Here is a 15627-nt window from a genome sequence, read left to right on the forward strand (position 1 = left end):
GTTTCTGCACTCTCTCTCTCTCTCTCTCTCTCTCAAAATTAAATAAATACACATTAAAAAAAATAACATTATTTAAAAAAAGAACCATGCAAATATACTGCCCCTCATCAAAAATCCCCACCCCGAGAGTTAGCACCTGTTGGAGGTTCTTGTTCTTCTCTGTGATGGTTGCACAGCGATTTTCCAACCCCAGATCCGCCTCCACATTTACCTACTGGCTTTTCCCCTCAAGCAGAGCCCTACCCGCTCACCGATTTACTTATTATTGATACGGAATTGTGAATTCCTGTTTTCTTCTTTCAATGTGTATCTTTGATTTTGATCTATGATCTACATGGACTCCTGTGACTCCATTACCCATTCAATAATAATAATATAATAAAAATAATATTTGAGGACCTAGTGTACAGTGACTCCCTGTGACCCCCACGGAGTCATGCTTTCCTGTAACCCTTGAAGCTAAGATGATTTAATTTCCTCCTGTAGATCTAACTCTGTCCTGGACTCTGGCACAACTAGAGAGACCCCAAGCTCTCCAGCCTAAGTTTCAAATAAAAGCATGTTAACCTCGAAGTCCCGATTATGATGGCCCTAGCACGCGCTCCCCACTGACAGAACCTTGGTGCTTGTCCATCCCGTCCCCGAAGCCTACGTCAGTTGATGATGAGGTGCCTGAAGCAGTGTCTTGTGTGGTCATCCACAGACTGTGGTGTTCTTCCCTTGTAACCCCTCCATGAGATCCTTGGTCTCTGGGACTCCTCACTTCCATGACTGAAGATGTCCCCTGGGAACGGGCCACCCAATGAGGCCAATGTGTATCTCTCCAAGGACTCCCGAAGCTGCAAGACCCTTGACGTACACCTGCTCGTGGCTGGTCTCATGTAGATGGGCTCAGACAGAGCCATACGGTCCAAGGAGGCTGTGAGACCCAGGAGATCTAGAATCAGCAGTGCCTATTACAGCAATTAATTCCTGTCCCACTCGATATTGATGCCTCTGGTGCTAGCTAGTCTCTGCCCTGAATCCCACTTCCCCACGCGTGGGTCCGGACCCGAACTGTGGTTACCAGGCCCCCATCTGCATGGTGCTGTACTTACGACTGGACTTCCCCTTCTGCATGTCGAATCTGCATGAGGCTGGAACTCAGTTCCACCTTTGTCCAGCCCGACCAGTGTTTCAGGACTTTGCGTTTAAGGTGTGACCACGGATTCTTTTTCACACTGAAATCAAACATGAGGAAATGCGAAAACCTGAGTTTCAAATTGTGTCTTCATGTTTAAGGAATAAACACTTGTTGAACACTTCCGAGCCCTCTCAATCGTTACCTACCTTGGCAAAGAACAATCACACATACACACACACGCACACGCACACACACACACACACACACACTGATGTTCCCTGGTTCTTTAAACATTTGATAAAATCAATAAGCTTCTAATCAGACTAAGAAAAAGATAGAGGATTCAAATTACTAATCCCAGAAATGAAAGATGAGACATCACTACAAACTCCATCAACATGAAAAGAAAACTAGGGGAATATTCGGAACAATACTAGGCCCACAAATTTGATAACCTACGGACCAATTCCTTCAAACACACAATCTGTCAAACCTCACACAAGAAGAAACAGACAACGTGAACAGGTTTATATCTAATAAGAAACTGAATCCATAATTAATAACTTTCCAAAACAGAAATCCCCAGGCCCAGATGGGTCCATGGGTGAATTCTACCAAACCTTTAGAGAAGAAATTGTATCAATTCTCTACATCTCATTCAGAAGTTAGAAGCAGAAGGAATATTCTTAACTCATTCTGGGAAGCCAGTATTAACCTAATATAATTGATCGCAAGAATAAAAAATGTATACGTAAATTTGGTTTCATCAAAATTAAAAACTTTCGTGTGTCAAAGGACACTATCAACACATTTAAAAAGTACTCACAAAATGGGAAAAGTTATTTGCAAATCATATATCTGATAAGACTCTAGTATCCAGAATTTTTAAATAATGCTTGCAATTTAATAATTAAAAGCCAAATAACCCAAATTTTAAAACCATTCTCATATTTCTGGGATAAACACCACTTGGTCATGATGTATTATCCTTTTAAAATACAAAGGTTCGAGGGCACCTGGGGGCTCAGTTGGTTAAGTGTCCGACTCTTGGTTTCGGCTAAGGTCATGATCTCATGGTTCATGGGATCGAGCCCGGAGTCAGGCTCTGTGCTGCCAGCATGGAGCCTGCTTAGGATTCTCTCTCTCCCTCTCTCTGTCTCTCTCTCTCTGCCCTTCCCCACTCACGCATGTCCACGCTTTCTCTCTCAAAATAAATAAATGTTTTTTTTAAGGCAAAGGTCCTGTTTTTTAATGTTTATTTATTTTTGAGAGAGATAGAGAGAGAAAGAAAGAGAGTGCACACACAAGCAGGGGAGGGGCAGAGAGAGACACAGACAGAGAATCTGAAGCAGGCTGCGGGCTCCGAGCTGTCAGCACACAGCCAGACACAGGGCTTGAAGCCACGAACTGTGAGATCATGACCTGAGCCGCAGTCGAATGCTCAACTGACTGAGCCACCCAGCCACCCCCCAAAAGGCAAAAGTTCTGAATGGATACTTCTCGACGAGACACCCACCTGACCAATAAGCTCATGAAAAGATACTTAACCTTGTTACCCATTTCGGAAACATAAATCAAAATCATAGTGAGCTACCACGTCATACCGTATAATTAAAAAATAGAAAGCTCGCCAGTGTCGGTGAAGATATGGAGAAACTGGTACCCTCACGCATTACTGGTGGGACAGTAAAATGGTGCAGCTCTGTGGAAAACAGGCCGGCAGGTCCTCAAAAAGTTAAACATAGGAGTCACCTTACAACCCATTAATTCCACTCTTGGGTAGAAACCCGAGAGAGCTGAAAATATATGTCCACGCAAAAAACCTGTGCGTGACTGTTCAGAGCAACATTGTTCATCATAGCCAAAAAGTGGAAACAACCCAAATGTCTTCCAACTGATGGATGGGCCAAGGAAATGTGGTTTATCCACACAAGGGGATAGTATTCAACCATGAAATTGAGTGAAGTAGTGATACATGCCACGATGTGGATGAACCTTCAAAACATTATACTAAGTGGAAGAGGTCAGTCACCAAAGGTCACATATTGTATGATTCCACTTAGACAAAACGTCCAGAACAGGCAAAACCATAAAGACAGAAAGTAGATCAGTGGTTTGCCAGGGGATGGAGGGACATGGGGAACCGGACTGACCTCTAACAAGTGTGAGATTTCTTTTGAGGGCGCTGAAAATGTTCCCGAATTGGAGAGCAATGATGGCTCATAAATATTGTGAAATATGCCGGAAACGACTGAATCCTGCCATTTAAAATGGCAAATCTTGGGGCGCCTGGGTGGCTTGGTCGGTTAAGCGTCCGACTTCGGCTCAGGTCATGATCTCACGGTCTGTGAGTTCGAGCCCCGCGTCGGGCTCTGTGCTGACAGCTCAGAGCCTGGAGCCTGTTTCAGATTCTGTGTCTCCCTCTCTCTCTGCTCCTCCCCTGTTCATGCTCTGTCTCTCTCTGCCTCAAAAATAAATAAACGTTAAAAAAAAATTAAAAAAAAATAAAATAAAATGGCAAATCTTATGTTACGTGAATTTCACCTCGACTTAAAATCATCATTGTCGTCATCATACGTAACTGGTACATTAATAAAATGTAATTTTAGCTAACATACAAATGCAGCTTTTTAAAAACGTACCCTTTAGGATCCCTTCCCACTCTAAAATTACCTGACTCTATTCTCAGTGGGATCCGGGGGCTCAGGTGACTCCTGCATTGTCGACCCCACCTGCCTTTGGAGACACGCTGGGTGACCAGTGATGGGGCCAGGTTGTGACGTGAGGTCTTGGGTGGGGATAGGGAAGTTGGGGGTGGGTCAAGCGGGAAGCCAGGAGGTGGGAGAGGAGGGATTAGTCAAGGCTCCCTGTCTCCCTCTGAGACAGCGTACTACAGTTTTCTCCGACCTTCCTCTAGCTTCTGGCTGTTTCAGTTTCTTGGAGCACAACGTGCAACAGGGAAACATCATTTCTGCCTCAAGACACACAGGAGGTGTAGATATAGGTAAGTTCCTTTATGTGTGTAACTTGTGTTTTCCTCTAGTGTTAATAGCTTGTACCACGGGTTCTTCAACTCCCTGTGGGCATCGGAACCAACTGGAGAGCTGGTAAATATGGAGAGTCCCAAGCCCTCATGGGGATTCCCCCAAATCTGCATCGCTAAGGTCAGGCATTGTTATTATTAGTCGTTGGATAATTTAAATCTGGGTTTCTCGATCCAAGTTATATGGCAGACAGGAAAAGCTACATTTGCTCTCTTGGAGCTGAGGTGGGCAAGCAGAGACAGGGAGGGAGAGCAGTGACAGGCAAAAGGGAACCGGGCTCCTAGGAAGGAACTCGGAGAGTTACTTGGTGCCATTCTCCCTTGTGTCCCCAAGACCTCCCAAGCCCAGCCCAGAAGCTTTTGAGTAAATGAATGAATAACCAACAGAAAAGTGGAATCGCTTTTACAGACGTCCAATACCCCTTTAATTTCTGATTTGGTGAGAGTTGGCATCATGAGTGGGTATTGAGCTTTGTCAAATACTTTTCTGCGTTGATCAAACAGTGTCATGTGGTCTTTGTCTTTATTCTGTTAATGCAAGGATTTAAATGGCTTGGTTCTTCAAACATTAAGCCATTCTCATATTTCTGGGGTAAACACCGCTTGGTCACGACGTATCGTCCTTTTAAATTATTGCCGATTTGATGTGCTAATACTTGGATAAGGATTTTTGTGTCTGCGTTCATGAGGGATATGGGTCTGTAGTTTTCTTTATTGTGCTGGTTTTGTCTGGTTCTGGTATCAGGGTGACGGTGGCCTCATGAAACGATCTGAGCGATATTCCATCCTGTATCTCACTCAGGTCGTTTGTCTAAGATTGGTGTTATCTCTTCCTTCAATGTTTGACAGAACGTATGAGAAAAAATCATGTAGTTCTGGAGTTTTCTTTGTGGGAAGGTTTTTTTTTTCAATAGTTAATGGAATTTGTCTCATAAAGGTAGGACTTTTCAGATTTGCCGTATCACTTCATGCCAGCTTTGGTAGGTGGAATTTTTAAAGAAATGTGTCCATTTTATGTAAGTTGTTGAATCTGGCATAAAATTGATCATAATAGTTCTTTGTCATTTATTCTTTTTGGTTTTTTTTCTTTGTTAGTCATTTAAAGTCGGCAAGATCTGTCTGTACAGCAATAATCTGCAGCAATAACCATTCTTTCAAATCTGCTATTCAGAATTTGTGTCCTCTTTCTTTCTGCTCTCAATGTAGCTAGAATTTTATTATATTTCAAAAAAAAATTTTCAAGCAACCACTTTTGGTTTTGCACATTTTCTCTCTTCTTATTCTCTATTTCTTTATTTCTTCTTTTATCTTTATTTCCTTTCTTCTACTTTCTTTGGGTTTTAATTTGCTCTTTTTTTTCCGCCCCGCTTCTGAATCATTGATTTCAGAGCCTTAATTTTAGGCCTCTTTTCTTTCTACCCTAAGCTTTGAAAGGTATAAATTTGTCTCCAAGTATGCTTCAGTTGTGTGCCATGAGTTTTAATATGTGCCATTTATTCTTAGTATTCAGTTCCAAATATTTCACAGTTTGCCTGTGAATTCTTCTTTGACTCAGACTCTTTAGAAGCATATTGCTTTAGGGGGCACCTGGGTGGCTCCGTCCTTTAAGCGTCTGACTTCAGCTCAGGTCATGATCTCACGGTTCATGAGTTTGAGCCGCACGTCAGCCTCTGTGCTGACAGCTCAAAGCCTGGAGCCTGCTTCGGATCCTGTGTCTCCTTCTCTCTCTCTCTTCCCTCCCCCTGCCCCGTCTCCTTATCTCAAAAATAAATAAAAACATTAAAACAATTAAAAAAAAAAAGAAGTATGTTGTTTTACTTCCAAATTATTTTGGCTCTTCCAGATATCTTATGGTTATTGGTTTCTACTTCTTTTTGGTTCTTTCATAGATTTTTTTTTTCTCCTTCTCTGCTGGGATTTACCTGTCCATTCATTAGGGATATATTTCCCTGTAGTCTGGGGCACAGTGAAAAGAGTTGCATTCCCATGCATATCTGTAGATTCTAATATCTGGGGCATCTCAGGGTCAGTTTCTTATCTTTTTTTTATACATTTATTTTCTTTTGGGGAGAGCGCAAGCAGGGGAGGGACACAGAGAGGGGGACAGAGGATCCGAAGCGGGCTCTACGCTGACAGCAGCGAGCCTGATGCGGGGCTTGAACCCACGAACCGCGAGATCATGACCTGAGCTGAAGTCAAATGCTCAACCGACTGAGCCACCCAGGCGCCACGTTTTTGAGGAGGGGCCACGTTCTGCTTTTGCTCCCTATGCTGCACAGGTGGTATTGTAGCCTCATCATCGTGGACGCTGTGCAGACCGGATTCTGTTTCATTCTTCTGAAATGTTTTGATTGTTTTATATGCTGTTGGTTTCCGCACGTAATCAACGTGGCCGGCTCACATTCTAAACTCGGCCTCCCCTGAAGTGGGCAGTGAGTCCATTTCAGTTCGGTGCCTCCGGTTTTCCCAGGGGACATTCCTGGTTCAGAGGTCAGCTAGAGAGTGAGGACAGCCTCTCTGTGATGTCCCCTCACCTCCTCTCCAGTGGCTGCGGTTGTCCTAAACTCAGCCCTCCGGTTTTTCAAGACCAAAAAATGGTGACTTTGCTACTGGAATTTCAGCTGCCCCTCATGACCGGGTCCTGCCCCGAGGCCAGAGCCATAAAAGTAGGACTCCCACCATTCAGCCGTTCTCCTTTTTCAGATGCCCAGTCCCTTCCAATATTTACCATCTTTTGGTAGCTCAGCAGTGTCCGCAGGCAGGTTTCTGGGTTCGGTTTTCGTTTTTGTTCCAGGGTTTGTACCTAGTTCACCGGAGCTTACTCAGCCTTTACCGAGAAGTGAAACCCCCTTAGCGTTATTTTCTCCATAGCAAATAATTCAGTACTTGGTAACCCGAACAGGAACTGGAAAGTTCTCTTACCAACCCACTCAAGCTGCACTACTCAGGACCACAGATCAGGAAAAGACTAGGTGAGGCGGGAGAAATCGACATCGAGTACTTTGGTCACCGGCTTCCTGTCATCCCAGACCAGCCCGAGGACTTCTTTTATTCCGGAGAGTTGAGCAGAAAATGCGAACTCCACTACAAGGAGAGACGTGTGACTATTCTGCTTCGGTGATTCCACGCAAATCATCAGCGCAGGAAGCCACCCCATCTCTCCGGTGCTTTCTTCGGTGGTCACAAGAGATGTGACAACACCGAGAGTGTGTAAAGCCACTTGTTTTTACTAAATTAAAAGAGGGACAAGGTACCTGCGTCCTTTGTCGGGAGAAGCCATTTCATTTTGAGAAATTTCCAACCATGCAGCTGGGGCGCTGATGTTAAGAAGATGGGTCGGCCTCCACTGAGTCTGGGTCAGGGGAAGACAAGAGCCAAGCAGCAGACTTGGGGATCCCCTATACGACGTAAGGGGTGTGTACAAGGCTCCTGTCCCAAACTACCTGCACGTCCAACTAGTCACATGACAGGAGGTCCCAGACCTTTGTACGATTTCTAATGTCATTCTGAACTAGAAGCCTCTTGCAGACAGAGACTATTTATTAGTCATGTTTCCACCCAAGAATCCAGCATCTGTCACAGGGTCTGCCCTACGTCACAGGTTATCAGGTACTGTTGTATTGAATCAGATGTAAGCTCCTACTTTCTAAATGTCAAAAAAGTGAAAAGACCCGGACAGAATGAAAAGCTAAAAAGCACAGTGGGTTGGGGCGCCTGGGTGGCTCTGTTGGTTATGCTTCCAACTCTCGATTTCGGTCCAGGTCATGATCTCACCATTCGTGAGATTGAGCCCCACATCAGGCTCTGCACTGACAGGGTGGAGCCTGCTTGGGATTCTCTCTCTCCCTCTCTCTCTTTCTCTTTCTCTCTCTCAAAATAAATAAACTTTATTTTTCTACTTTTAGTGTTTATTTATTTGTCAGAGAGCACAAGCTGGGAAGGGGCAGAGAGAGAGGGGGACACAGGATCCGAAGCGGGCTCTGAGCTGTCAGCACAGAGACTGACGTGGGGCTCAAACTCACAACCCACGAGATCGTGACCTGAGCTGACGTCAGACAATCAACCCACTGAGTCACCCAGGCCCCCCTAAATAAATAAACTTCAAAGCAAAAGCGAAAAAGAAAAGGCACAACGGGTTGACAAGACTAAGAAGTGCTCTTAAAATCCGTAAGAAAACAGTATTAAAAATAGGACACGTTGGAGACCCCCTTTGTTATTCCTCCCGCCCCTAACTAGGTAAGTGAGACACTTGGGCTACCTTTCCAATTCTCCTTCTCCAAATACAAGGCAAGAGAGCCTAGGTCTGGCTCCCGGCTTGGCCCTCCTCCCTGCTCCCTGGCTCCATTAACACTGGGAAGGCCATTTCACCAGTCGGAGCCTCAGTGTCTCTGACGGCCTTGCAGACAGTCACGGCATGGAGGGAGCAGACGAGTAGCCTGTGCCAGTGCAGTGCCTGGCACCTAGTAGGTGACGAGGGGGCCCCTACGTGGCGCAGGCAGCCGCTTCGCCCAGTCTCCCGTCTTCCTCCCCAAAGCTTCACTCACCTCTTTCAACGAGAGTTCTGGCTCTTCCGTCACGTTCCCTTTCCTCTCCTCGGCCTTCTAGTCTCCCCGTGTCCAAAACCTCACTAGCGCTGAGGATTGAATCAATGTGACTCCGTGCGGTTTTCTTAGCGACTTCCCTCCTACCGGATACTTAGGTTGCTTCCGCTTGTTTGCCTCTGTAGGAAGTTCTGTAAACCAGACTCCTGCGTGAGGCGGCTTTCTGCTCTGAGAGTTGATCCTCCGCGTCCACCAGCCTGACGCCATCTTGGACAAAGCCACCATAGTGACCACTCTGTGACCTGGAGCCTTCTTGAGCACAGTCCCCCCCAAGCCCCCCCCACACACCCCCCCCCACCACCATTCTTTCTTTTTTTGTCCAACCACGGGCATGATAAAGAACCCGTAAGTATACACTTGGGGCATAGCGGCCTTGACCTGCTCTGGAGACAAGACTATGACACACAGCTATTCTCAAACATTTCCTCCTGAGAGTCTCCCAGGATGTACTCCCCAGCCTCTAGGGCTATAAGATCAGGTCTTATGGGAGGTGGGGTGCAGAGATCTACTCGACTCGCAGCCATCCAAGACAGACTTCTGTCCATAAGATCCTTTACTAAACCATTTCTTGGCAAATCGGACCAATCAGCTTTTTTTTTTTTTTTTTTTTGCCTCATGGCTCCTTTGGTCCTCAGAGGTCACTCTGCATATACTTTCTTCCACAGAACATCTGTGTTAGTGACGATTTGGTCTCCCAGGGTCTCAGTGTTCATCGTAGTCTTGAGATTATTTCCTACCTGAGTTCACATGGGAGATGTTTGCTCCTTTCTTTTTGGACCTGTTCCAAGAGAAAGCAAGCTTCCTGAAACAATCCTGCCGTCAGGATTTATGGAAGGAAGGAGAGGAGGGGGAAGAAAGAAAGAAAGAAAGGAAGGAAGGAAGGAAGGAAGGAAGGAAGGAAGGAAGGAAGGAAGAAAGAAAGAAAGAAAGAGAAAGAAAGAAAGAAAGAAAGAAAGAAAGAAAGAAAGAAAGAAAGAAAGAAAGAAAGGAAGGAAGGAAGAGGGAGAGAGGGAGGGAGGGAGGGAGGAAGGGATAGGGGGAGAGACAGAGTGAGGCAGGCAGGCAGAGTCAATGCTCCTTTAGACACTTGGTAAATAGACGAAGGAACAATGTGGGGATCCTTAGCCCTGTTTTATAGATGAGGACCTTAGGGTCAGGAAGGTTAGACAGCTTGCCCAGAAATACAGTAATGGGGCCCAAATTTGAATCTGGTTCTGCTGCTCTTTCTCATACACGTACTGGGAGACTGGTCTAGCTTAGTGCTACTCCAATGCCAGGCTTCAAGAGAAAGTGGGCTTGTGACAGTAAATGAACGTGGATGAATGCACCACTTCCCCCATCAAGAGAGCCTGGCCAAGAAAAAAAAAATGCCCACCAAACTATACAGTTTGCTTAGTGGCTTCATGTTTCGGCAAAAGTTCTTAGTCTCATTACAAATAGCTCATGACGGGCGGCTGGACCATGGACCACACTTTTTCTTTTTTATGTTTTATTTATTTTTGAGAGAGAGGGAGAGAGAGAGAGAGACAGAGCATGAGGGGGGGAGGAGCAGAGAGAGAGGGAGACACAGAATCCGAAGCAGGCTCCGGGCTCCGAGCTGTCAGCACAGAGCCCGACGCGGGGCTCGAACTCGTGAACCAGGAGATCATCAGCTGAGCTGAAGTCAGAGGCTCAATTGACTGAGCCACCCAGGCGCCCCCGGACCACACTTTCTTATAACATGGGTCCTATCGATCCTCGCCTAACCGTGTGGCTTGAAACTCCCCATCTCTTTCATTTCAGATGCTCTCCATGTCTAGATGGAGCCCTCAGGCATCCCAGAGTCCACCACTCCTTTTGACTATGACGATCAGAGCTTTCTGTGTGAGAGCAAGAACTTCGCCTTTGCCACCCTCAGCACCACCATGCTGTACTTCCTGGTGTTTCTCCTCAGCCTGGTGGGCAACAGCCTGGTGTTGTGGGTCCTGGTGAAGTTCGAGAGCCTGGAGTCCCTCACCAACGTCTTTATCCTCAACCTGTGCCTCTCAGACGTGGCCTTCTCCTGCTTGTTGCCGGTGTGGATCCTGGGGTACCACTGGGGCTGGGTGCTGGGGGACTTCCTCTGCAAGCTCCTCAACATGATCTTCTCCATCAGCCTCTACAGCAGCATCTTCTTCTTGACCATCATGACCATCCACCGCTACGTGTCGGTGGTGAGGCCCCTCTCGTCCATGCGCGTCCACACCCTCCAGTGCCGCGTGCTGGTGACCGCGGCCGTGTGGGCGACCAGCATCCTGTCCTCAATCATCGATGCCATCTTCCACGAGGTGTTTCCTTCGGGCTGCAACTATTCGGAAGTCAGATGGTTCATAGCCTCGGTCTACCAGCACAACATCATCTTCCTGCTCTCCGTCGGGATCATCCTGTTCTGCTACGTGGAGATTCTCAGGACCCTGTTCCGCTCGCGGTCCAAACGGCACCACCGGACGGTCCGGCTCATCTTCACCATCGTGGTGGTGTACTTCCTCAGCTGGGCTCCCTACAACCTGATCCTGTTTCTACAGACACTGCTGAAGCTCAGGGTCATCCAGAGCTGCGAGTTCATCCAGCAGCTGGATTACGCCTTGCTCATCTGCCGCAACGTCGCCTTCTCCCACTGCTGCTTCAACCCGGTGCTCTATGTCTTTGTCGGGGTCAAGTTCCGCAGGCACCTCAAAAGTCTGCTCCGGCACTTCTGGCTCTGTCGGCAGCAGGCGTCCAGCATCCCCCCTCACACCCTGGGCACCTTCAACTATGAGGGCGCCTCCTTCTTTTGAAAGGGAGTTCGGTGGTGCGGGAAGGAGCACCGTGGAGGGCACCGTGGGGAATGCCCAGGCCATGGGGCTGGGGGCCAAAGCAGTAGCCCTCCACCAGCAGGTCCCACTTGTCGCCCCTTCTGCAGAAAGTGGCTCCCAGCTGGAAATGTTATACTGCCATCCACAAAAACAAGCCTTGAATTCTGACTTCATCGCTCTTGCTTTTATTAATTCATTCGCTTAGACATCGCTTCGTTCAGAAGGCTCTGAGACTTGGAAGGAGTCCCAGAAAGGAGGATCTTCCAAGACTTCATGAGGGTCCGAGACTCAGTCCTTTCCAGCAGGTGCTACTGGCCTAATTCTTAAAACTGGACCTTCAGTCTTCCCCAGCCAAGTAAAACGCCTCCAAGCCTGGCCACCCAAGTGCAAATACGTCATGGAACCTGTAGCCGGAGGTGAAGACGAGAAGGCTTCACATGCTCTCTAAGCTCCAGCCGAGGGCTGTTATTAGTAGCTACTGTATTCAACAAGCATATATTCCGTGCTTCCCGTGCACAAAGTCCCACTCTGGGGACTGTGGAAGACTCTGGAATTCAAGGAGTTACAGCCGAATGTACCTAGCTGGGGGTGCACGTCAGAATCACCTGGGGAGCTTTTCCAAAGGCCCCGCTCCAGAACTAAATCGGGTTCACAGATCGGGACCAGGTTTGTTGTATGGAAAGGTTAGAAGGTGGCTTTCATGTACGTCCTTGGGATGTGAAGCTATGGGACAGTGTAGGAGGCAGGCATGTGTGCTGCTAACTAAAAAGCAAGGTCAAGTGACAGCCATTGCCACAGAGACGAATAAGCGTGGTGCTCTGAGAGTGTAGACTAGGGAAGAAAGGTTAATATCTGTAAGCTAGCCTCCTGGGGCAAGAGGCACGTGCCCCCCAGGCATGGCCCCCAAAATACATACATTGGAAGAATAGTGACACCTGTCATTCTTTGCTCCCACTCATACACAGTGATGGAACACCAGGGCCCATGCCTAGCAGGTCGGAAGACCAGGGTCCTGCCCGCAGGAAGCTTGGGAAAGTTCCTTGGTGCCAACTTGCAGGGGCCCGGAAAGACTCGCTGAGGTGTTGGGGCTCTATCTGCAAGAGATGAGGAGCCGCTGAGGGTCTTGAAGCACCCCGGTGTCCATTCAGAGCACACTGGGTGGGGAAAGAGATGCACCGCAGAAGGATGCTGAGGAAGCGAGGTCATCTGTGGGTGGAACCACGGACACGCAGCCACTGTGGGCAAGGACGACTCTGAGGGAATGGGGAAAAGGCAGAGTCAGCAGGACTGGGCCGTGGGGGTGGAGGGAGGGGAAGCACAAGACTCAAAGATGACTCAGTTTTGGAATGGGCGTGGCCAGGGAAAGTGGGTGCCACCCACCAGGCAGGTGGAGAACATTCCTGGTGACAGTGATGAATCTGAAGGGTCAGCTCAATATCCATCCTGAGAGCAGGGGGTGTTGCAGGAATCTTCACCCTGGGTGCCTTGGCCAAGGTGGGTGTTTGCTTATCTGGACCTTTGGAGCTGGGCTCTTGGCATTCGGAGGGAGGCAGTGGTATCTCATCATCTTTATATCCTGCAAGTAAATGCTTCATGCAGAAGGTGGCACTTACTCCATTCGTTCCTTCCCGCAAAGAATCATGGGCCGAATATGCAGGGGCCAGCTCATGTGAAAGAAGCTGGAGCTATGATATGCAACACGTCTCCCATCTAGCTGCGGGTTTTCAGCATCCAGATTGCATTCTGACTATGCTTATTTTAGGATGTGTTCACGTTGGCCTTGCAGACGGTCTCACCCGGCAGTCACCGAGGACTGAGCAGAGCCAACCCCTCCAAAACCAGCCGGCACAGCCGTCCGGTCAGGCAGGGGCCAGACCGTCTCACCAGCAGCCCGCCTCTGCACAGTTATCAAACACATTGAGTCTCAGACCCTCATGAAGGGATAAAGCTCTCATGGACTTGCCAGCCAATAGGTGGGGACATCACTCACCACGGACAGAAGAAACAGCAAAAAGAAAGAGGCAATGAGGTAGTCGTGGCTCAGAGTTAAGCCTTCAGGCTTCTGATCTGGGTAGTCATTCAGCACCCCCTTCAAACTAATATTACTAAAGTTTTGTTTGACTTTTATTCAGAGGGCAGGCTGAACCCTGGGAGGAGAAGGGGAGACGATTCCAGCTCGCAACCCCCAAAACCAACGCAGTGTGGTCTTAACGCCACTCTTCCTGGAAGGCAGGTTGGGAGGGGGGTCGTCACTACAGAGGCTCGCCTCGTTTGCTCCTCACCCATCCCATCCCTTCACCTCCAAAGATGTTCATCTAAGCATTTCTTCCGACACATTCAGCCGTACCCCTGAGAGCACTTCGCTAAACACAGTCGTGTCCATGTCCTTACATTTCTTGTGATGTTTCGTCATCTCCAAGGGTAGAGAGTAGAGCGTCTTCTCCTAATTTAGTTCCTTGGGAAACCGAGGCAAGAGGCACAGAGAAACAGAGACGTGATGGGAAGACGCCCTATCAGAAAAGGACCCTACAGGCAGCACTGCTGAAAAAAATCAGCCAGAGCACTGCACACTAGTGGCCACCTTGACCACACACTGTGTTGGCCACAACCTCCTGCTGTCCCCTCCCTCCGCCCACTGAACCACAGCTGCACTCTTGTGGGCCTGTCCCACGAGAGTCAATAAAAGTTGCCCTGGACACAGGGCTGCGGACCTTCTGCTGCTCTGGGAACACAAAAAATCCACGGTAGTTCCTAGGGAAGATGTCTTCACAGCATTCCCACCACCCCACTCTCTTGGACAAAACCCGGAAGGGAGGAGCCTTGCTGGTCTCTGAATAGGAACTCCAAGCCCAGGGCAGCCCCAGACCTCAGATGACCCCAGCCAGAATGGAAGTTCCTCAAGGGCACAAGCCACGTGTGGCCGATCTAGAACCTCCCTCAACACCCGCCAATGTTTGTGGTTGGTTGAGTAAGTGAATAGGAGACCATCTTTCTGGCTTTTTCCTACTTCTGTTTTTTCCTTCCACACTTGCTTACATTATACCTTATGGTCAACACCAGGCACTGCCCAGTGGCATCCCGTGAACTCTTCCCTATGGCCCATCAGCCCACACATCGCCTGGTTTGCTGAACTCCTGACAGCTTTCATTTGTAAAGCCTCCCTGTGACGGGACAAAGAGGCCCATGAGTCTGGAAAATCCAGGAGAACAGATCCCAAAGTAGATTGTCTGAGAAGGCCCTTGGGATGTGAGCCTTGGACCCAAACCCCAAATCTAAGGTCCTTTACTGAATCACTGTGACCATGGGCCTCCCAGACTCTCCGCGTCCTCATCTGTAAAACTGTATAAATGCCAAAAGCACAAAGACAGACTCTATTCACACAATGAAGATACACATGAGATCGCGTGTGTAAAAGTACTTGCTTTGCCAGTGATTCAGCCCCAAATAGGAATTACGACTGTAATCATCTCATAAAGACAGAAAGCATCATTGTATCATACGCACAAATAAAAGAGTAGCGTGTATGGACTCATCCCTGGCTGTGTTCCCCTCATTTCTACCTAGGTCTTTATATAAGATTCCTACAAGTCCTCTGCTTGTGGGGGATCTGGGTTAGGATTCAGGGTGAAGGGAGGGATACAGGAAGAGGATGGGGCAGAGAGTGTGGAACAAGCCTTGTGTGGGTCAGGATGGTGGGAAATTTGCTCCATTTAGGCCTTAGGCAAAATTATCCAGGAGGCCAATGTGTCTCGAGTGCTCTGTGGCTCTCGAGTTTTCTGTCCCTGTCTCTCCCCTGGGCTGTCTTCAAGTCCAAGGTTTTTTTTCCCCCCCTATTTCATGACCCACTGTGTTGGAACAAGGACTTTTCAGAGATCAGCCCTCTCTAATCAGAAGGAATGCTATGCTTCCTCCCGGGAATTTGGGGCATCCTGAAAACTTGGTGGGAGATACTTTGCAGGTTTGGGGGAAGTTTGGGAAGGGGAAGAAGGATTATCCTGAACTATGCCCTCCACTTCGGGGCCAGCCCAGATTTTAGGGGTGGGTGGT

At 48.1% G+C, this 15627-nt stretch overlaps 1 protein-coding gene across 2 annotated transcripts; it reads left to right on the forward strand.

Moving 5' to 3' along the window:
* Positions 1-3965: 3965 nt before the first annotated feature.
* Positions 3966-15112, forward strand: XCR1 (X-C motif chemokine receptor 1). Of its 2 annotated transcripts, XR_009260973.1 has the most exons (3): positions 3966-4127; positions 10550-13955; positions 14086-15112. XR_009260973.1 is itself a non-coding variant. In XM_058727223.1 (2 exons), exon 2 carries the CDS (start codon positions 10567-10569, stop codon positions 11560-11562), a length of 996 nt encoding a protein of 331 aa, XP_058583206.1. In that variant the 5' UTR covers positions 3966-4127; positions 10550-10566; the 3' UTR covers positions 11563-15112. The 2 variants fall into 2 exon arrangements, 1 of the variants encoding a protein (XP_058583206.1); XM_058727223.1 differs by having other exon boundaries at positions 10550-15112.
* The last annotated feature ends 515 nt before the right edge of the window (positions 15113-15627 follow it).

This window comes from Neofelis nebulosa, chromosome 4 (assembly GCF_028018385.1).
Source record: "Neofelis nebulosa isolate mNeoNeb1 chromosome 4, mNeoNeb1.pri, whole genome shotgun sequence".
Lineage (NCBI taxonomy): Eukaryota > Metazoa > Chordata > Mammalia > Carnivora > Felidae > Neofelis > Neofelis nebulosa.

What these genes read in the sequence shown, in the direction of transcription:
- XCR1 (XM_058727223.1), top strand. Translation starts at nt 10,567, where the DNA reads ATGGAGCCCTCAGGCATCCCAGAGTCCACCACTCCTTTTGACTATGAC.